Source organism: Bos javanicus, chromosome 15, assembly GCF_032452875.1.
Source record: "Bos javanicus breed banteng chromosome 15, ARS-OSU_banteng_1.0, whole genome shotgun sequence".
NCBI lineage: Eukaryota > Metazoa > Chordata > Mammalia > Artiodactyla > Bovidae > Bos > Bos javanicus.
Window position 1 is genome coordinate 63,618,327 of NC_083882.1, and position 24,088 is coordinate 63,642,414.

At 37.4% G+C, this 24,088-nt stretch overlaps 1 protein-coding gene across 2 annotated transcripts in view; it reads right to left on the minus strand.

The window, feature by feature from the left end:
- The window catches only part of CCDC73 (coiled-coil domain containing 73), a 112,404-nt gene extending 89,026 nt beyond the window's left edge, over nucleotides 1-23,378 (minus strand). For both annotated transcript variants that reach the window (XM_061381050.1, XM_061381049.1), the window contains exons 1-2: nucleotides 23,229-23,378; nucleotides 9,126-9,197 (exon numbers count right to left, since the gene is read on the minus strand). In XM_061381050.1, coding sequence (XP_061237034.1) covers nucleotides 9,126-9,197; nucleotides 23,229-23,366 — 210 coding nt within the window. In that variant the 5' untranslated portion in view covers nucleotides 23,367-23,378. The remainder of the gene's footprint in view (nucleotides 1-9,125; nucleotides 9,198-23,228) is intronic.
- Nucleotides 23,379-24,088: the final 710 nt, after the last annotated feature.

Consider the following 24,088-nt stretch of genomic DNA (forward strand, 5'->3'; position numbering starts at 1 on the left):
AATGTGTTCTGATCATTGCTTACTACTTTTCTGGATGGACTGAAACTTTTTCTTGAGAGAGAGCTATAATTATGAGAGTAGGAAAAAATTACTTGATTTTGTGCTCCCAATATAAGTATTTCCCGTAATAGAGGCACTTTCTACTGGACCTGTTATTACGGAATTTGCAAAGTCCTGTCATTTATTTGGATATTTCATTGTCCCAGTCATTTCCACTCTTGAGGGAAAGTAGAAAGTTAATGGCATCTTAAATCTGACATTCTTGAACTGCCGGGACCAAGAAGGTTATGTCTAATGCTCAAGACCATTAAGTCCACACTCTCCTACACTCATTGGCTTTCACCACACACATCTGTTAGAGCTTGCCACATGAAACTGGCTACTGATATCCCAACCTTAGACATTTTCTTACTTTGGATAAACGAGCAAAGTATTATACTCCAAGGACTCAGGAAATATACTGCATAGTCTTATCACCATCTCATGTAAATTGCCTTTCCTCTACATGATCTAAAATGCAGATCAAAGCTAAGAGAATTCATTACCCATTAGACCTGCCCTGCAAGAAATGATAAAAGGAGACCTGCAGGTTGAAATGAAAGGACACAAAAGACTCCATACGAAGAAATAAAAATCTTTATTTCCATATGAAGAAATAAAAATCTCAATAAAGGTAAATACATGAGAAATTTATAAAAGCTTGTATTACTCTAACAATTTTTGTTTGTTTGTTTCTATGTGATTTAAGAAACTAACACTTAAAAAATTATTAGACTAAAAGCTAGTATTATTGTAACTTTGATTTGTAACTCCACATTTGTTTTCTATGTAATTCAGAGACTAGGGAATTCCCTGGTGGTCCAGTGGTTAAGACTCCATGCTCCCAATGCAAGGGGCCTATGTTCAATCTCTAGTCAGGGAACTAAATCCTGCCTGCTGCAACTAAAGATCCTGCAAGCCATAATGAAGATCCCACATGTGGCAACAAAGATCTATGTGTCGCAGCTAAGACCCAGTGCAACCAAATAAATAAATAAATATTGTTAAAAATCTACGAAGTTGCTATTATTATAAAAAAATTCAGAGATTAATACATATTTAAAACTACTAGTTTATTTTCTTGAGCATACAATATGCTATGCTATGCTAAGTCACTTCAGTCGTGTCCGACTCTGTGTGACCCCATAGATGGTAGCCTACCAGGCTCCCCCGTCCCTGGGATTCTCCAGGCAAGAACACTGGAGTGGGTTGCCATTTCCTTCTCCAATGCATGAAAGTGAAAAGTGAAAGTGAAGTCGCCTAGTCGTGTCCGACTCTTAGCAACCCCATGGACTGCAGCCTACCAGGCTCCTCCATCCATAGGATTTTCCAGGCAAGAGTACTAGAGTGGGGTGCCATTGCCTTCTCTGAGCATACAATATATAAAGATGTAATTCTGTAATATCAACAACTGAAAGGGGTGTAGATAGAACTATAAAGGAATAGAGTACTTATATGTTATTGACATTAACCTGATACATATTCAAATTAGAGTGCTATAATAATAGATGCTAACTATTGGACTGCAATAGTTAGCATCCTTGGACTGCAAGGAGATCCAACTAGTCCATTCTAAAGGAGATCAGCCCTGGCTGTTCTTTGGAAGGAATGATGCTAAAGCTGAAACTCCAGTACTTTGGCCACCTCATGCAAAGAGCTGACTCATTGGAAAAGACTCTGATGCTGGGAGGGATTGGGGGCAGGAGGAGAAGGGGACGACAGAGGATGAGATGGCTGGATGGCATCACCGACTCGATGGACGTGAATTTGAATGAACTCCAGGAGATGGTGATGGACAGGGAGGCCTGGCGTGTTGCAATTCATGGGGTTGCAAAGAGTCGGACACGACTGAGCGACTGAACTGAACTGTAATACCTATGGTAACCAAAAAGGAAATAGCTAGAGAGTATACACAAAAGGAAATGAGAAAGGAATTCAAACATTTTACCATAAAAAATCAACTAAACACAAAAGATGATGGTAATTAGGAAATGAGGACAAAAATCTATCAGATACATATAAAACAGACAGCAAAATGATAGAAGTTAGTCATTCCTTATCAGTAATTACTTTAAATGTATATTTAAAGTCTCTCATCAAAAGACAAACACTGGAAGAATGCATAGAAAATGTGATCCAACTTTATGCTATCTACAAAAGGCTAACTTTAAATCTAAAGACACAAATACGTTAAAATAAAAAAGTGGAAAAAGATATTCCATCAAAATAACAACCAACCAAACAAACAAAAAAGCGGACTTTAAAAAGTTACAATAGACATAGAAAGACATTATATATTCATAAAACATTCAATAAGGAAAAAGATAACAATCATAAACATTTATGAACCAAATGACAGACCATCAAAATATATGAAGCAAAAATGGACAGAACTGAAGCAATAAATAGTTCTACAATAACAGTTGAAGACTTCAACACCTCATTCTCAAAAACAGAATACCCAGTTAGAAGATAACAAGGAAATAGAGGAGACTGGAATAACACAGTAAACAACCTAGATCTAACAGACATAAACAGAACACTCTACCCCAAAACAAATATATATTCTTCTCAGGTGCATATTGGACATTTTTCCAGGACAGACCATATGCTAGGCCACAAATTAAGTTGCAATAGATTTTGATTGCATTCAAAGTATCCTCTCTGATCACAATGGGAAGAAGTTAGAAATCAGTAACAGGAGGAAAACTAGAAAACCCATATATTTGTGAAAATTAAACAACAAACTCTTAAACAACTGTGATTAAAGAAATCACAAGGAAAATTAGAAAATAAAGAAGGACAAATGAAAACAACAAAAAAAATACCAAAACCGATGGGATGCAGCAAAAGACACGCTAATGGGAATATTTATAACTATAAATACTTACATTAAAAAACAAGAAAGATCTCAAATCAACAACCTAACTTTACACTTGATAAAGAGAAGAACAAACTAAACCCAAAGTTAACCACAGAAAGAAAATAATGAAGATCAGAGCAGAGATAAATAAAATAGAGAATATAAAAATAATAGACAGGGCTTCCCTGGTGGCTCAGTGGTAAAGAAACAGCCTGCCAACGCAGGGGACACAGGTTCGAGACACGGGTTTAATCCCTAATCTGGGAAAATTCCACATGGCGTGGAGCAACTAACCGCATGCACCTCAGCTACTGAGCCTGCGCACTCGAGTCCGTGAGCTGCAACCACTGAAGCCTGCATGCCCTAGAGCCCACGTTCCACACAACAGAATTCACCGCGGTGAGACACCTGTGCTCCACAACTAGAGGGTGGTCCCTGCACTCCACAACTTGACTAAAGACCCAATACAGCCAAAAATAAATCTAAAAATTTTAGAAAAGAAAAATAGAGAAAATCAGTGAAATTAAAAGTTGGTTCTAAAAAACAATTAAAAAAAAAAAAAAGTTGGTTCTTTGAAAAGTTAACAAAATTGACAAACCTTTACCTAGATGGACTGGGCTTCCCTGGTGACTCATATGGTAAAGAACCTGCCTGCAATGAGGCAGACCTGGGTTCGATCCCTGGAATGGAAAGATTCCCTGGAGGAGGGCATGGCAACTTACTCCAGTATTCTTGCCTGGTGAATCCCCATGGACAGAGGAGCCTGGAGGGCCTCAGTCTGTGGGGTTGCAAAGTCAGACGCGACTGAGAGACTAAACACAGGACAGATGGACTAAGAAAAAAAGAAAAGGCTCAAATTTTGAAAGTGCTCAAATTTCAAAAATGGAAGTGGGGGCATTACTACTGATTCTGCAGAAATAAAAAGTATTATAAGAGTACTTTGGACTGCAAGGAGATCCAACCAGTCCATCCTAAAGGAGATCAGTCCTGGGTGTTCATTGGGAGGACTGATGTTGAAGCTGAAACTCCAATACTTTGGCCATCTGATGCAAAGAGCTGACTCATTTGAAAAGACCCTGATGCTGAGAAAGATTGAAGGCAGGAGGAGAAGGGGGACAACACAGGACGAGATGGTTGGATGCATCACCGACTCAATGGACATGAGTATGGGTAAACTGCAGGAGTTGGTGATGGACAGGGAGGCCTGGCATGTTGTGGTTCATGGGGTCACAAAGAGTCGGACATGACTGAGCGACTGAACTGAACTGATAAGAGTATTATGAACAATTCTATGCCAACAAATTGGGTAACCTAGATGAAATGGAGAATTCCTAGAAATGCAAAACCTACCAAATAACAAAGAAACAGAAAAATTTAACAGACCTATAACTATTAGGACTTCCCTGATGGCTCAGACAATAAAGTGTCTGCCTACAATGCGGGAGTCATGGGTTTAATCCCTGGGTCAGGAAGACCTCCTGGAGAAGGAAATGGCAACCCACTCCAGTATTCTTGTCTAGAAAATCCCATGGATGGAGGAGACTGGGAGGTTACAGTCCACGGGGTCGCAAAAAGTCAGACACGACTGAGGGACTTCAGTTTAGCTTTAGCTTAAGCTTGTAACTATTAAGGAGATTGAATCTGTAATAAAAAATAAACACCCAACACAGAAAAGCCCTGAGCTTGATCAAACATTTAAAGAAGAATTAACAGCAATCCTCCTCAAACTTTTCCAAAGAGTTGAAAAGGAAGGAATACTTCCTAACTCATGCTTTTAAGCCAGTGTCACCTTGATACCAAAGCCAGATGAAAAAACACGTCAAAAAAAGAATATTATAGACCAATACCCCTAAAGAACAGTGATGCAACATTTCTAAAAAAAAAAAAACCCACTAGCAAACTGAATTCAGATAAAAGGATCATACACCATGACCAAGTAGGATTTATCCTTGGGATAAGAGAAGAGTTCAACAACAAAAAGTCAATCAATGCAATAAACCATATTAACACAATGAAGGGGGAAAAAAGCACACAATTATCTCAACTTATGAAATAAAAAGGAAATGACAAAATTCAATACCCTTTCATGATTTTAAAAAAAAACTCAACAAACTAGGAAAAGAAGGAAACTACTTCAACATAATAGCCATATTTGTAAACCCCACATGAACATAATACTCAATGGTAAAGGACTGAAAGCTCTTCCTCTAAGGTTAGGAAGAAAGCAAGGATGCCCACTTTTACAGCTTCTCCTCAACATAGTATTAGAAGCCTTAGTCAAAGCAATGAGGCAAGAAAAAGAAATCCAGTTTGAAAAAGAAAAAGTAGAATTATCTGTCCGCAGGTCTTATATGTACAAAACCCTAAAGATTCCACCAAAAAATTGAATAAATGAATTTAGCAAAGTAATAAGATACAGTCACACCAAAATCAGTTGCATGTTCAATACAATGAACAACCCAAAAATGAAATTAAGAAAACAGTTACATTTACAATAGCACTAACAAGAATAAAATACATAGAAATTCACTCAATCAAGGAGATAAAAGACCTGTATAATGAAAACTACAAAACAGTGCCAAAAGAAAATAAATTAAATAAAACATAAAAAGTGTAAACACATCCTTTGTGCTGGGATTAGAAAGCTTCATGTTAGTAAGATGTCAATACTATCCAAAGTTCCCTATAGATTCAACGCAATCTCTATGAGAATTCCAATGATATTTTTGCAGAAATAGAAAAACTCATCCTAAAATTCAAATGGAATCTCAAGGAACCCCAAACAGTCAAATAATCTTGAAAAAGAAGAACAAAGCTCGGAGATTCACATGTCCTGATTTCAAAACTTACTGGAAAGCTCTAGGAATCAAAACAGTGTAGTAATGGCATAAAGAAAGACACATGGACCAATGGAACAAAATTAAGAGCCCAGAAATAAGCCCTCTTACATAGTCAAATATTTTTGACAAGGGTGCCAAGATCATTAAATCAGGAAAGAACAGTCTTGCCAACCAAAGGTTCTAGAAAAACTGGATACAAATACGCAAAAGAATGAAGCTGAACCCTTACCTAACACCATATACAAAAATGAACTCAACCAAAACACCCAACCAACCTTTTAATAAAGCAAAACCATGTTTATTAGAATTCACTGCAGTAACTGAGGACACTACCTTGACAGTCTTCAGTTCAGTTTAGTTGACTCGCTCAGTCATGTCCGACTCTTTGCAACCCCATGAATCGCAGCACGCCAGGCCTCCCTGTCCATCACCAACTCCCGGAGTTCACTCAGACTCACGTCCATCGGAGTCAGTGACGCCATCCAGCCATCTCATCCTCTGTCGTCCCCTTCTCCTCCTGCCCCCAATCCCTCCCAGCATCAGAGTCTTTTCCAATGAGTCAGCTCTTTGCATGAGGTGGCCAAAGTATTGGAGTTTCAGCTTCAATATCAGTCCTTCCAATGAACACCCAGGACTGATCTCCTTTAGAATGGAGTGATTGGATCTCCTTGCAGTCCAAGGGACTCTCAACAGTCTTCTCCAACACCACTGTTCAAAAGCATCAATTCTTTGGCGCTCAGCTTTCTTTATAGTCCAACTCTCATATCCATACATGACTACTGGAAAAACCATAGCCTTGACTAGACGGACCTTTGTTGGCAAAGTAATATCTCTGCTTTTTAATATGCTGTCTACGCTGGTGATAACTTTTCTGCCAAGGAGTAAGCGTCTTTTTATTTCATGGCTGCAGTCACCATCTGCAGTGATTTTGGAGCCCCAAAAAACAAAGTCAGCCACTGTTACCCCATCTATTTGCCATGAAGCGATAGGACCAGATGCCATGATCTTAGTTTTCTGCATGTTGAGCTTTAAGCCAACTGATTTACTCTCTTCTTTCACTTTCATCAAGAGGCTCTTTAGTTCTTTTTTGCTTTATGCCATAAGGGTGGTGTCATCTACATATCTGAGGGTATTGGTATTTCTCCTGGCAATCTTAATTCCAGCTTGTGCTTCATACAGCATTTCTCATGATGTACTCTGCATATAAGTTAAATAAACAGGGTGACAATACACAGCCTTGACATACTCCTTTCCCTATTTGGAACCAGTCTGTTGTTCCATGTTCAGTTCTAACTGTTGCTTCTTGACCTGCATACAGATTTCTCAGGAGGCAGATCACGTGGTCTGGTATTACCATTCACTAATTATCTCATGTATTTGGATCTATTTCTGGACTCTGTTATATTTTATCTGTTCATGTGTCAGTTCAGTTCAGTCGCTCAGTCATGTCCAACTCCTTGAGACCCCATGAATTACAGCACGCCAGGCTTCCCTGTCCATCACCAACTCCCGGAGTTCACTCAAACTCATGTCCATCGAGTCGGTGATGCCATCCAGCCATCTCATCCTCTGTTGTCCCCTTCTCCTCCTGCCCCCAATCCCTCCCAGCATCAGAGTCTTTTCCAATGAGTCAACTCTTTGCATGAAGTGGCCAAAGTACTGGAGTTTCAGCTTTAGCATCATTCCTTCCAAAGAACACCCAGGACCGATCTCCTTTAGAATGGACTGGTTGGACCTCCTTGCAGTCCAAGGGACTCTCAAGAGTCTTCTCCAACACCACAGTTCAAAAGCATCAATTCTTCGGTGCTCAGCCTTCTTCACAGTCCAACTCTCACATCCATACATGACTACTGGAAAAACCATAGCCTTGACTAGACGGACCTTTGTTGGCAAAGTAATGTCTCTGCTTTTGAATATGCTATCTAGGTTGGTCATAACTTTCCTTCCAAGGGGTAAGCATCTTTTAATTTCATGGCTGCAACCACCATCTGCAGTGATTTAGGAGCCCAAAAAATAAAGTCCGACACTGTTTCCACTGTTTCCCCATCTATTTCCCATTAAGTGATGGGACCGGATGCCTGTTCATCTATGCTGCTGCTGCTGCTGCTAAGTCGCTTCAGTCGTGTCTGACTCTGTGCGACCCCATCGACGGCAGCCCACTAGGCTCCTCTGTCCCTGGGATTCTCCAGGCAAGAATACTGGAGTGGGTTGCCATTTCCTTCTCCAATGGATGAAAGTGAAAAGTGAAAGTGAAGTTGTTCAGTCGTGCCTGACTCTTAGCAACCCCATGGACTGCAGCCCACCAGGCTCCTCCATCCATGGGATTTTCCAGGCAAGAGTACTGGAGTGGGTTGCCATTGCCTTCTCCTCTGTTCATGTATACTACCAAGCTATTTCAATTATTGCAGCTTTAAAATACGTTTATGATTCTTGTGGGACTATTTCATCCTCTTTGTTTTCAAAACTTTCCCAGGCACTTTTTTCAAGTTTATTTCCGCATAAATCTTAGAATCAGTGTAAGTATCCCATATACACAAGTGGTATTTTAAACTGGACTATATAAAACTTACTGATTAACTTAAAGATTCCGATAACTTTTGACTGTTAATGCTCTCTATTCAAAATAAGCTATGACTTTACGTTCTGAAATATGCTTGGAAGTTTCAATTGCATTTGGAATTTATCTGTTTTTTCCTCTGCACAGACAGGTTTCTTTATTTCAGACCTGTCCCTTATGTAACCCAACTCTGGTTTTACTCCCATTTCTACACAACCTTGTTGATCTGTCTGGCTTCAAAATTCCCATCGTAGGCCTCTCCTCTCTATTATGTGAATTCTGATTCTGACGTGTTGTCTCTGTGTTCCTGTTTCAAAACTGCCTAACACTGCAAAGAAGGGCCATCTTGATTAAGCTTTCAGTTTTTAGTTGTTAAAGTTACTTTGCTGGAAAGGCAAGAGAAGCACTATCAAAAATGCTTCTATATGGATAAGGATCAAAAGAGAATCAGATTTTTTAAATATTTGGTTATAATATGTAATAATAGCCTAGGAAAATATGGAACTATTCTGAGGTTACATTTCTTAAAAAATACTTTGACTCTTCTATAATACACAATATGTTTTTCAGATATGAAATAATTCACAATAGTTTCCAGAGTTATCCTTTGCTATTTTCCTATTAGAAAGCATGAAAAATAAATGGTTATTCTGTTTTTTGGAAGCCCAAATGTTATTAATAGTTTTAGCTGTAATTTTTTGGAGACTCTGTAAAGTGATGCACAATTCTCCAAATATTATATTTTGGAAATTTAAAAATTATCTTTGCAAGTAAGGATTAAAATACATTTTTAAATAAAATGATAATCAGAAGAGGAAATACTCACCTTTTGCCATTTAAGTTCTTGTGTCTCCATAATAATTTTAGCAATCTGCTCTTCATACTGAGTTTCTGCTTCCTAAGTCAAAAAGAAGAAAAATGCTAGTAAATAAGGACTTGAAAACTTCCAGTTTTGGTTCATTCTAAGGAGAAAGAGATCTAAAGAGATAAAAAACAACATCCTCCCACCCTTACAACAAGAAAAAAAAGTTGGAAATGTTGCAAGTTAAATAGTTAAATCCATCAGAGAACTGAGGTCCCATATCAACCAAGTAATCCAAAATCTGGATTGAGACAGGTACCTGCAGGGAGAAAAGAACCACAGCATTTGCTTACCTGGAACATAAGCCACTGAGTACTGATAAGAAAACTCAGCTACAAGTCCTTAATACATTTCTAAAGGCAGAGCATGGGCTGGTGTAGGAAGATGAATCTCCTGATGGCTAGAGAAATAAGGAGGTTAATGCTTTCTGACAGGTTTTTCTTCCATGAAACCCACTAGGTGCTTACAGAAAAGGAAGGAAAGAATCTGAGAAAACTTTCCCCCTGTGGTACTGGTTGGAGAGGAGAAGAGCAGTCACAAGCCATCTTCCCTAAATCTACTACAGACCAAAAACTTAATCTGCAGGGGAAAGGAAAATCAAAAGTACATCTAAGGACACTAGTGGAAAACCTCTGTAGCTAGGAAAAGGAATCAACCGACAACACTAAAAACTTACTTAGACAAGACTATCTTTCTTATCTCCTTGAAAGAACAAAACCATTAATCTACGGGGGGTAGGGCAATAAAAACTGTAGCATGAGAGCACTTGTGGAAACCCCCTGAAGCTGAGAGAAGGCTACAAAAATAAAACAACAGTTCTATCACTGGGGCAGGGGAAGGAATACATTCTAGGCCTACCATTAAATACAGAAAAGGGATCAGAATTCTAGTGAAGGCTTCACCTTGAGAATCAGGTTCACTAAAGACTGAGGGCTTAATAGAAACATCAGAAAATGCTCCTATTACCTACCTGATACCACCACCCAACTAATTAAGCAGTGAGATACAGCTGGAAGAGCTGCAAAGACAGATCCTCTCTGGGAAGCAGCACAAAGAGACCCAAAATCAAGGGAGGAAGTCTAAAGTCAGCCAGGAAGCAGTTATTTAGAAAAACTCTGATTTTGTTTAAAATATTGTAATATTCTTGAATTTGTCCGCACAATAAACAGAAGTATCACTAGAGAAATCTGAAGCTTCTATTGGAAACTTTGACAGGTAGACTTGAAAGGGGACTGGTTGAGTGTTAGAGGACTGTCACCACACACACACACACTTATCACACACACACACACACACACACACACACACTCACAGACAGCTCTTCTGCAAAGACTGAGAGGTTTTCTTGTTTGTTTTGCTTCCAGGTATTTTAGGCTATCTCTGTCAGACAAAGCACTAGCTGATCACTAAGCTAAGAACATGGCACACGTGACAAAAACTGAAGACTTAAAATTATTTCAGAAAAGTCACTAAACAGAGACAAAAACAAGCAGCAACCCTGTAGAGAAGGAGGAATCGTATTTCCAGAGCTGTCACATACTCAAAATGCCCATTTCTCAACAAAATGTCCATTTCTCAACAAAAAATTATAAGGCATCCAGGTAAACAGAAGAGTGATTCATACACAGGAAAACAAACAAACAATTTAATAGTAACTGTTCCTGAGCAAATGCAGACAATGGACCTAGACAGACTTTAAATCAATAATTTTAAAATATGTGCAAAATGCTAAAAGAAACCATGTACAGAAGTTCTATAGCCATTAAAAAGTTAAGGGAATGCTACAAACAAGTTTATGGTCATAAATGTGACAACTTACAGAGACAGACCAATTATTCCAAAACAACAAACTACCAAACCTCAACTAAGGAGATAAACAAAATCTGCAACAGCTCGATAACCATAAATTCAAAAGCTCCTAAAAAAGAAATTTCTTTCTTAGGAAACAGCTTTTCTTTAAGTGTGAACATTTAGGCTATTCCATGCATATTAGAAATATTTATTTTTGATACTTGGTACTTAATCAAACCAAGAAACCCTCTGAAAGAGTGATTAATATTGTATTAGACAATATGAAAAACTGAATTGGGCCATTTCGTAGGAGGTGGATTATGAGTTTGAAAAGGAGAATGAAAGTACCCAGTTACAGTTTTGGCTACTTGGACAAGAGCCTGCTATATATACTACGTCCCTAAATCTGTTCAGGGTCAAAAATTGAAGAGGCCTGACCAATGCACAGTCCATCGTGTAAAACTACAGCCTGAAGCAAGTACTTTAAAAAAAGCATGTCACTTTCTAAAGGTTATAAAGAGTAAATAAACCAGCAAATTACTCCTCTTTTATTGTTTTTGTAAAAACAATAAAATCCTTGTAGTCCTAAGGCAGCCAATAAAAAATAAACACTTTAAAGTTTAGTTTTTAAAGTCTTTTTTAAGGTTCTATATTCTTGGATATTTTATTGAAGTTTCATATGGGATTTCCTTACCAAATTTATCATATTTTTTTCTCATTGACAATTTAATAAGAATTTTTATTAATGATTTTTGAAAACTGCCTGAAGAATGAAAAAAAGTGAAAAGTTCAAATAAAATGTAAATAATAATTTTTAATAAAAAGCAAGAAGTTATACCAAAATCCTAACACAGTAGAAGTATATTATAATGTTACTTTCAGCAATGTGGATAACACTCATTTTCCCAGTTTTCCATGTAGTTTAAGATACAGATTCTACAAATCATTATAACTGCAAAAGGGTTATGACAGCACATCTAATTTTACGGGGAACTGAAATGCTGCTTAATATTATTTACCACATTGTACGCATGTTCAGCTGGTCAGTTATGTATGACTTTTTTGACCCCATGGACTGTGGCCCACCAGGCTCCTCTGTCCATGGGATTATCCCAGCAAGAATTACACCATTAATTACCCAGTTTCCTTCCTACTAATTTCCTTAGCAAATCATTGCTATTTTTTTTTTTGGCTGCACCCCACCAAACATCAAATGACCCAAAAATGAAGGAAAAAAAGAGACAACAGAAACAGATCTACGGGTCCATATATTCGAGTTTATAGGTATTGTTGTTATTCAGTCACTAAGTCGTGTCTAATTCTTTGCAACCCCATATACTGCATCATGCCAGGCTTCCCAGTCCTTCACTATCTCTCAGAGTTTGCTCAAACTCACACCTTATTGAGTCAGTGACGCTATCCAACCATCTCATCCTTTGTTGCTCCCTTCTCCTGCCCTCAATCTTTCCTAGCATCAGGGTCTTTTTCCAACGAGTCAGCTCTTCCCATCAGGTGGTACTGAAGCTTTAGTCCAATGAATATTCAGAGGATATCCTTTAAGACTGACTGGTTTGATCTCCTTGCTGTCCAAGTAACTCTCAAGAGTCTTCTCCAGCACCACAGCTTGAAAGCATCAATTCTTGCCTTCTTTACGGTCAAACTCTCACATCCATAGATTACTACTGGAAAAACCATAACTTTAGCTATACGGACCTTTGTTGGCAAAGTGATGTCTCTGCTTTTTAATATGTTGTCTACATTTGTCACAGCTTCCTTCCAAGGAGTGTGCATCTTTTAATTTCATGGCTGCAGTCACCATCTATAGTGATTTGATTTTGGAGCCCAAGAAGATAAAATCTGTTATTGTTTCCACTTTTTCTCCATCTATTTTCCATGAAGTGGTGGGACTGGATGCCATGATCTTAGTTCTTTGAACGTTGAGTTTTAAGCCAGATTTTTCACTCTCTTCTTTCACTCTTATCAGGAGCTCTTTAGTTCCTCTTTGCTTTATTCCATTAGAATTATATCATCTGCATATCTGAGGTTGTTGATATTTCTCCCAGTAATCTTAATTCCAGCTTATGAGTCAGCCTGGCATTTTGCATGATGTACTCTTAATATAAGTTAAATATGCAGGGTGACAATATACTCATTGACAGCCTTGATGTACTCCTTTCCCAAATTTGAACCAGTCCATTGTTCCATGTCTGATTCTAACTATTGCTTCTTGACCTGCATACAGGTTTCTCAGGAGACAGGTAAGGTGGTCTGGTATTCCCATTTCTTTAAGACTTTTTCACAGTTTGTTGTTGATTCACACAGTCAAAGGCTTTAGCATAGTCAATGAAACAGAAGTAGATGTTTTTCTGGAATTCACTTGCTTTTTCTGTGATCCAACGGATGTTGGCAACTTGATCTCTTTTTCCTCACCTTTCCTAAATCCAGCTTGTACATCTAGACATGTTCAGTTCATGTACTGCTGAAGCCTACCTTGAAGGATTTTGAGCATTACATTGCTAGCACATAAAATGAGCACAACTGTGTGGTAATTTGAACATTCTTTGGCACTGTCTGTCTTTGGGATTGGAATGAAAGCTGACCTTTTCCAGTCCTGTGGCCACTGCTGAGTTTTCCAAATTTGCTGGCATATTGAGTGTAGCACTTTCACAGCATCATCTTTTAGGATTTGAAATAGCTCAGCTAGAATTCAATCACTTACACTAGCTTTGTTCATAATAATGCTTCCTGAGGCCCACCTGACTTCACATTCCAGGATGTTTGGCTCTAGATGAGTGACCACACCATCAGAGTTCGTTGTTTAGTTGCTAAGTCATATCTGACTCTTTGTGACCCCGTGGATTGTAACCCACCAGGCTCCTGTGTCCATGGGATTCCCTAGGCAAGAACAGTGGAGTGGGTTGCCATTTCCTTCTCCAGGGAATCTTCCCGACCCAGGGACTGAACCCATGTCTCCTGCATGCAGGGAGATTCTTTACCACCTGAGCCACCAGTAAAGCTTATCTGGGTCATTAAGACTTTTTGTATAGCTCTTCTGTGTATTCTGTTACCACTTCTTAATATCTTCTGCTTCTCTTAGGTCCTTGATGTTTCTGTCCTTTACTGTGCCTATCTTTGTATGAAATGTTCCCTTGGTATCTCCAATTTTCTTGAAGAAATCTCCAGTCTTTCCCATTCTATTGTTTTTCTCCATTACTTTGCATTGTTCGCTTAAGGTTTTCTTATCCCTCTTTGCTATTCTCTGCAACTCTGCATTCAGTTGGGTGTATCTTTCCCTTTCGCCCCTGCCTTTCGTTTCTCTTCAATTTTCAGCTATTCGTAAGGCCTCCTCAGACAACCATTGTGCCTTCTCACATTTCTTTTTCTTGGGGGTGGTTCTTGTCACTGCTTCCTACACAATGTTACAAACCTTCAGCCACAGTTCTTCAGGCATTCTGTCTACCAGATTTAATCCCTTGAATCTATTCATCACCTCTACTGTATAATCATACGGGATTTGATTTAAGTCATACCTGAATGGCCTAGTGGTTTTCCCTACTTTCTTCAATTTAAGCGTGAATTTTGAAATAAGAAACTCATGATATGAGCCACAGTCAGCTCCCGATCTTGTTTTTGCTGACTCTGTAGAGTTTCTCCATCTTCGGCTGCAAAGAATATAATCAATCAGATTTAAATCCTGGCCCTCTGGTGATGTCCATGTGTACAGTCGTCTCTTGTGTTGTTGGAAGAGGGTGTTTGCTATGACCAATGTGTTCTCTTGGCAAAACTCTGTTAGCCTTTGTGCTGGTTCATTTTGTACTCCAAGGCCAAACTTGCCTGTTATTCCAGATATCTTTTGACTTCCTACTTGTGCATTCCAATCCCCTATGATGAAAAGGATATCTTTTTTTAGTGTTAGTTCTAGAAAGTCTTGTATGTCTTCAGAGAACTGTTCAACTTCAGCTTCTTTGGCCATAGTGGTTGGGGTATAGACTTGGATTACTGTGATGTTGAATGGTTTACCTTGGAAATGAACAGAGATCATTCTGTTGGTTTTGAGACTGCACCCAAGTACTGCATTTCAGACTCTCTTGTTGACTATAAGGGCTACTCCAATCCTTCTAGGAGATTCTTGCCCACATTACTAGATATAATGGTCATCTGAATTAAAATCACCCATTCCTGTCCATTTTAGTTCACTGATTCCTCAAATGTCAATGTTCACTCACACCATCTCCTGCTTGACCATGTCCAATTTATCTTGATTCATGAACCGAATATTCTAGGTTCCTATGCAATACTGTTCTTTATAGCCTCAGATTTTACTTTCACCACCAGACACATCCACAGCTGAGTGTCATTTCCACTTTGGCCCAGACTCTTCATTCGTTCTGGAGCTATTTCTCTGCTCTTCCCCAGTGGCATATTGGACACCTACCAACCTGGGGGCTCATATTCTGGAGTCATATCTTTTTGCTTTTTCATACTGTTCATAGATATATATATACTATATATAGATATAGACTTTAAATATATGAAACTATATGCAAGAAACTATATGACAATATCAATTTCAGCAGAGGAATGAAAGTTATAAAAGAAGAACCAAATGAAAATATTAGGACTGAAAATATAAGAAGGAAAATTAAGAACTCAACAGATCGACCTAATCAGCAAACTACATAACCTGAAAATTCATTAACTGAAAGGAAGGGGAAAAAATAACCAGACTGAAATATGTACAGAAAAAGAAAAAGGAGAAGGAAAATGCAGACAAAAAATAAATAAATAATTATACAGAAGATTTGAACAAGATTGACAAAGTTGACCAAATTCACAGTCATTCTATATTGCACCCAAGAAACACAGAATACATATTATATTTTTTTCGAATTCATCTCTGTTGGCCTATTCAGCAAATTTGATTATATGCTTGACTAGAGAACAAAGTTCCACAAATATTATGTGACTGAAATTATGTAAAGCTTATAATCTGACATAAAATTATCCAAAAAAATTTTTTAAAGTTAATAGAAAGTAAAATGAAACTCTCAAATATTTGTAGAAGTAGTAGTACACATCTAAATAATGCATGGGTCAAAGAATAAATAACAATCTGAACTGAATGATAACAAAGATGTAGATAATATAGTTAATGAATCTACATAAATTTGTGGGATCCAACTAAAGGCACGCTAAGAGAAAAATTTAGTCTTAAATGCTGTACATTAGAAAAGGAACAAAGGTGAAAACTAATCAACTAAATACCATCTTTAGAAGTTCAAGACAAAAAGAACAAATTAAAGTAAGGAAATAATAAAGATAAGAGTGAACAGTAATAAAACACAAAACAAATATGCAACAGAGAGAATCAAAGGGGAAAAATAATTCCTTGAAAAGAACAACATAACTGATAAACCCTGAAAAGACTGATCCGAAATTCCTACTCATTCACAACATCTCTGCATCAGTTATTTCTTCTATGAAGCTTTCCTCACTCCCCTTAGTAAAATGAGACATTTCCTTGTCCAGACTCAGAATATATTCTGTAATCCTTTATTATTACATGGTATTATATTCTCTAAAACCTGGCATAAGTGTTCACGAAATATTAAGTGAATGATCAAATATAGTTTTGCTTGCTTATTATCTCTTTAAAATTAAAAAGAAAAGAATCATATTGATTTCTACTATAGTATTTCTTGAACTTGCAGTTTCCAAGTCTAAATTTCCTTTTACAAACTTTTTATTTTGAAATTATTTTAGACTTACAGAAGACTTATAAAGATAGTAGAGTTCATATATACCCTTTATCCAGCTTCCCTAACTTTAAATTTTACATAAGTAGGGTACATTTATCAAAGTTAAGAAAATAACATTGTTAGAATATTATTGATTAGACTATAAGGTTTCTTCACATTTCACTAGTTTTTCCACCAATATCTGTTTCAGGATATAATACGGGACACCATGTTATGGTTAATCATGTTTCCTTAGACTCCTCCAATCTGTAATAATTTCTCTCTTGTTTTTTATGACCTTGCTCTGACAAACACTGAGGAGCTATCTTGTAGAATGTTCCACGTATCGTGTTTGTCTACTATTTTTTCATGATTAAACTATGTTTCAAGAATACCACAGCAGTAAAGTTCCCCTCTCATCACATCATATCATGAGTACCTGATGTTCACAATGAATTACTGAACCACACCAATTCTTTCTGGGGATCTTAAACTTAATCACTTAGTGAAGGTGGTATTTGCCAAGTTTCTCCACAGTAAACTATTTTTCCCTTTATATTTTCTATCTGTTAAAACTTAGTCCACCATCAAGGTGAGGGAAATTAATCTCCACTTCCTAGAGAAAAGAATATCAAGCAATTTGTGAACATGTATAAAACCATCACAGTAACTTACTACACAATTTGGGAAAGGTACTACAACTATTCTATTTCTCCTTAAAGTCTCATCCATTAATTTCAGCATTCATCTGTGGATCTTGCCTGCAGTAATTATTACTGTGATGCTTTAAGGGTGGTTTCTGTTTCTCTCCTTCCTCCTACATTTATTAATTGCGATAAAAGATTTGTCCCATCTCCCTCATTTATTTATCATTCACTTATGTTAGTAGGGTACAATGGATATTTATTTTATTCTTTGGGTTACAATCCAATACTATCATCATTTATTTTGTTGCTCAAATTCTTCCAGCTATGTTCATGGGAATTCTTTAAGGCTGGTTTCTGTACCCTTTTGACATGCTGTTTTAAGTACCTTCTTAAAGTACCTTCCAGCACTACAAGATATCCAACTCTAGAATAAACCACTTCTTCAAGGGGTCCTGGTTCCTTTTATTAGATAATGACATATAGAACCAAAAAGTGAGTACTATAGATGGTTCCTGCTATGGGAGTGTTGCTACCTCTATGCCCTTTCAGCAGAGCCAGAAAATCTATGTATATAGTCTAGCCAATGTGTATACATGTCTGTATTTCTGTATCTGTTTATACTAAATGAGTTCATAGTGATACCTTCAACTTTAATTCCACACCACAGAATTCATTCTAGCCTCCCCCAACACATACTTATTTGTAACTTCTTCCTTCAACAGAGAAAAAAATTCTACCCAGCTCTATAACCTGCTTAATTTGTTCAACCCTAGCATAGCTATAAGTAGTCTCGGTATTACTCCCATGAAAAATAAATCTGCCAACCAGAGAGTGTTTAATGCAAACATTTAAGCATTTTTGTCTTCAGCCTTACAGTATCAACTCAACACGACAGAGGATGAGATGGTTGGATGGGCTTAATGGACGTGAGTTTGAGCAAGGTCCAGGAGTTGGTGATGGACAGGGAAGCCTGGAGTGCTGCAGTCCTTGGGGTCGCAAAGAGTCGGACACGACTGAGCGACTGAACTGATCAACTCAAAGTACATTCTCTAAAGTTCTTAAATCAGCTTCTTTCCCCACCCACGTCTTTCACTGAAGTAATGGTGAAACAGTTATATACATTTTCACAGTCTATATTATATCCTGAAATTCTCCCCACACTCTGGTTGAATTTTTATAAAGGTTGCATATAGTATAGTTCACTGTGGTGTACAGTTTTATGGATTTTGACAGAAGCATGGAGAAATGTTTCTACCATCACGGTACCATACAGAAAAATCCATCACTCCTCAAAATTCTCTTATGCATTCCATTTATAGATAATCCCTATCCCATCCTTCAACACCTGGCAACTATTGATTTGTTTCCCATCCCCATAGTCTTGCCTCTTCCAGATCAGATCAGATCCATACAAATGCACTGCCTAGTATGAAGACTTACATAATTACTTCTTCCGCTTAGAAAAACTCATTCAATACTAATCAAAATACATGATATCATTTTTGAGGCTGTTTTGGGGGGAACAAAATTGTTTTAAGCACTTTAAAGTATCATGCCACTGTCTCCTGGACTGAGCAATTATTATCAAGAAGTCCACTATTAATAGTATTATTGTTCTTTTGAAAATAATGAATCTTTTCCCACTTCTGACTGCTTTTAAGATTTCCCATTTGTGCTTTCTATTATTATTACTAAATGAAAGATTCTTCAAATTCTACAATGCTTCACAATTCTCAGAAGTTTCACATACATGATTTTGCATTGTTGTTGTTGTTCAGTCGCTAAGTCATGTCCAACTCTTTGTCACCCGCGGACTGCAGCATTCCAGGCTTCCCTGTCCTTCACTATCTCCCGGAGTTTGCTCAAATTCATGCCCATCTGGTTGGTGATGCTACCTAACCATATCATCCTCTGCCGCCCCTTCTCCTTTTACCTTCAATCTTTCCCAGCATCAGGGTCTTTCCAGTGAATTGGCTCTTCGCATCAGATGGCCAAAGTATCAGAGTTTCAGCTTCAGCATCAGTCCTTCCAATGAATATTCAGGGTTGATTTCCCTTAGGATTTACTGATTTGATCTCTTTGCAGTCCAAGGGACTCTCAAGAGTCTTCTCCAGCACCACAGTTCAAAAGCACCAATTCTTCAGCGCTCAGCTTACTACATCTGTACATGACTACTAGAGAAACCATAGCTTTGACTACATGGACCTTTGCTGGCAAAGTGACAGCTCTGCTTTTTTAATACAGTGTCTAGGTTTGTCATGGCTTTCCTTCCAAGGAGCAAGCGTCTTTTTCACATAACCTCATAATAATCCTTTTTTTCACCTACCCATGTATGTCTCTCCTCCTCCCTTTCCTATCCCTATTAGTAACCACTAGTTTGTTCTCTTTATCCATGAGTCAACTTTTCTGTTTTATTCACTAGTCTGTTGGGCTTCCCTCATAGCTCAGTTGGTAAAGAATCCACCTACAATGCAGGAGACCCCAGTTCAATTCCTGGGTCAGGAAGATCCTCTGGAGAAGGGATAGGCTACCCATTCCAGTATTCTTGGGCTTCCCTTGTGGCTCAGCTGGTAAAGAATCCACCTGCAATGCGGGAGACCTGGGTTCAATCCCTGGGTTGGGAAGATCCCCTGGAGAGGGAAAGGCTACCCACTCCAGTATTCTGGCCTAGAGAATTCCATGGACTATACAGTCCATGGGGTTGCAAAGACTCAGACACGACTGAGCGACTTTCACACACATGCTAGTCTGTTTTAATTTTTAGATTCCACATTTCATTTTGCATAATGCCTTCCATCTATGTTGCTGCAAACAGCAAAATGTCATTTTTCATGGATTAGTAGTATTCCATTGTAGTATTGTCGGAGAAGGCAATGGCACCCCACTCCAGTACTCTTGCCTGGAAAATCCTATGGACGGAGGAGCCTGGTAGGCTGAAGTCCATGGGGTCGCTGGGAGTCAGACACAACTGAGCAATTTCACTTTCACTTTTCACTTTCATGCACTGGAGAAGGAAATGGCAACCCACTCTAGTGTTCTTGCCTGGATAATCCCAGGGATGGGGGAGACTGGTGGGCTGCTGTCTATGGGGTCGCACAGAGTCGGACACGACTGAAGCGACTTAGCAGCAGCAGCAGCAGCATTGTAGTATTGTAGTAGTATTCCAATGCAGGAGACCTAGGTTCAATCCCTTGGTTGGGAAGATACCCTGGAGAAGGAAATGGCTACCCACTCCAGTACTCTTGCCTGGAGAATTACATGAACAAAGGAGCCTGGTGGGCTACAGTCGATGGGGTCTCAAAGAGTCAGACTCGACTGAGCAACTAACATTTTCACTTTTAGTATTCCACTGTACATGTATGGACAAATGAATGGATGGATGGATATGTATACGTGTGTGTGTGTGTGTGTGTGTGTATACACCACAATTTCTTTATCCATTCATCTGCTGATGGACATTTAGATTGCTTCCACATCCTGGCAACTAAATAATGCTTCTCTGAACACTGGGGTACATGCATCTATTTGAATTAGCATTTGAGCTCTTTCAAATATATACCCAGGAGTGCAGTAGCTGGGTCATATAGTAGTCCTATTTTTAGTTCTTCAAGAAATCTCCATACTGTTATCCATTGCGGCTACGTCAATTTACATTCCCCAACAGTGCATGAGGGTTCTCTTTTTTTCACATCCTTGCCAGCATTTGTTGTTTGTGTTCTATTTGATGACAGCCATTCTGATGGGTATGAATCAGTTTGGTTTTGATTTGCATTTCCCTAATGATTAGCAACGCTGAGCATATTTTCATGTGCCTGTTAGCCATCTGCATATCCTCCTTAGAAAAATATCTACTCAGTGCTCCTTCCTATTTTTAAACAGGTTGTTTGTTTTTCTGATGTTGAGTTATATGACCTGTTTATATATTTTGGATATTAACCCCTTATTGGTCATATCACTTGCAAATATCTTCTCCTTTACAGCAATGGTTAGAGGAACTTCTCTAGGAGAAAAAAGAAGAGGCCACAACTGGAAACAAGAAAATTAGGAAATGAAAAAGCTCATCAGTAAAGGGAAAGAAACAGTAAAGGTAGGAAATCATCCACATACAAAGTTAGCAGAGTTCTGAAAGACAAAAGTAGCAAAATTATTTATATCCACAATAAGCAATTAAGGGATACACAAAATAATTAGATGCAAAATATGCTATCAACAACAGCAATAATTAGGGGAGTAGAGTATAAATGTAGGGTTTTAAAAATGCATTTGAAATTGAGAGATGAATAAATTAAAACAATCATGAATATATATAGATTGCTATACAAAAACTTCATAGTAAACCAGAACCAAAAATCTATAATAGATATACACCAGAAAAAGAAATGCAAACATAACTCTAAAGACAGTCATCAAATCACAAAAGAATAAAGAGGAAGAAAGGCTTATAAACCAAATCCAAAACAACTGACAAAATGTCAGTAAGAACATATATAATGATAATTACCTTAAATGTAATGAACTAAATGTTACAACCAAAAGACACAGAGTGGCTGAATGGATACAGAAACATGACCCATATATACACCGTCTATAAAAGACTCGCTTCAGATCTAAAGACACACATATAAACTCAAAGTGAGGGGATGGAAAAAGGTATTACATGCAAACGGAAACCTAAAGAAGGCCAGAGCAGCAATACTTATATCAGACAAAATAGGCTTTAAAATAAAGAGTAAGACTATTAGAAGAGACAAAGAACAACACTACATAGATCAAGAGATCAAAGAAGATATAACAAGTATAAATATATATGCACCTAATATAGGAACACCTCAATATATAAGACAAATATTATCAGACATAAAAAAAGAAGTCAACAGCAACACAATAATAGTAGGGGACTTTATTCAGAAAAGATACTATTTTAAGCTAGTTTTATAAAAAAGTTATTTTCAAAACTTATCCAAGATACCTATTTTTTAAAGCATAATTTCTTCTTTGTTTAATAGACTTTTGTTACATTGGTTGAAAGCAGCTTTATATATAGGATGGTAATTAAATTTCCTTATTATGACAACAAATTTCAGTATTTTAAAATCTTAAAACAGGGTTCATAAAAATAAAACTGTTTCAGGTTATTTTTTTACTCCTACTTATACTTTATTTCCAGGAAGTCACCAAATTTTACTGATTCTCTCTACGGTAGAGAGAATCTACCCTCAGTTACATGTAAGTCCTAATTACTTCATCCCTAGATCATTATTACAACGATTAAGAATTTATTTTTTTCATATCAGAATCTTACCAACTCAAATCTAACACAGAGGTGATAACTTGTTCTGCAAATTCAGAGTCTCAGAAATGAAATGCTTTTCAGGGTTTCTGTCCAATACAAATCTGCTAAAACCAAACATCTTTTACAATTTAATACTAGATATCCCCTTACTAAAAATTTCAGGGTTATCATTTTTAAAAACAGGGATATTTTATTATTTGAAGTCAAAATACTACATATATTTATTGTCACTTAATCATGTTATTTGTTTATTTAATCATTTAATCATTTCATTAGTATCTATCAAAACTGTACTGTGAAACTGCAGTTCTTTTTTTTTAATCAGTCACAGTATCCAACTGTAATGCTAACTATGCATTCCAAGGCACTCAATGCTAGCTAGCTTATGAAATCTCTTTTATTTTTTACCTTGGTTTATAACTTCTTTTCCACCTCCAGATGTTGACTAAATCTGACCTTCTCTCTTTTACTCTGTTGGCGAGGCTAGATTTCTTTTTTCTAAATAAGAAGCTATTTTGTTGTCTTTTTCTCTCCTTAAGACAAAAAAATAATGAACAAAATCAAGTTCTCTGACTTAATGTTTTAAAAAGAAACTCACCCTTCTCATACGTAATTCTTCTAATGCTTCCAGTAAACTTGTTTTGAAATCTAATAGTTGAATAGAAAACAATGTCTCTGAAGAACTTTGAAGAGAGAAGGCAGATGATGCTGACTCAGTCTTAAAATCGTTCTCCATATTAACATTTATTTCCTGTAATATAAATAGGTTTTAACTGAAAAAAATTTATTTAGGTTTTTCAAGTAAAAGCACAGTCATCGTAAAAATAAAACAACTTGTATCCCATAACCCTCCAGGTTTAACACTGAATAACAATTTTGTCATCACTGTTATTCTGATCTTGATACACAAAACACTCAGCAACAATGATCCTATTCTATTTCTCGGTGGCTGAGGCTTTTTCTTTTACCTTAGTACCCTTAAGAACAAATTTTCTGCTCCTAACCACCCAAAGACTGGGTTCCTAATGTTACAGACAAGGCTTGACTCAGTACTAACCTGATCATACCAAGTCTGAGATAGATACTGTGCTTCTTAACTTTGTTTTGATATAAAGCATTTTGTAAGGACAGTGTGAATACTAATTAACAGAAATGCAATCTTTAAACCCAACAAAGTTGGGAAAGGGGGAATGTGATAACTGCCTTTTGCTATAAACCAAGGCATTTAAATGTGTTTCTCAACCCAGAAAAAAGTATGAATCAGGCTGCAAGAAGTTTTTCAACTTTTCATTCTAATAATTGATTCACAAGCGGCTGCAAAGAAATGTACAATGAGTCCTATGCACCATTCACTCAGCCTCTCCTAATGTTAACATTTTGTATAGTAACAGGACAATAAGAAAACTGTGTGTCTGACACTGGTACAACTCAGAGAGCTTATGATTATTTTACTGATTA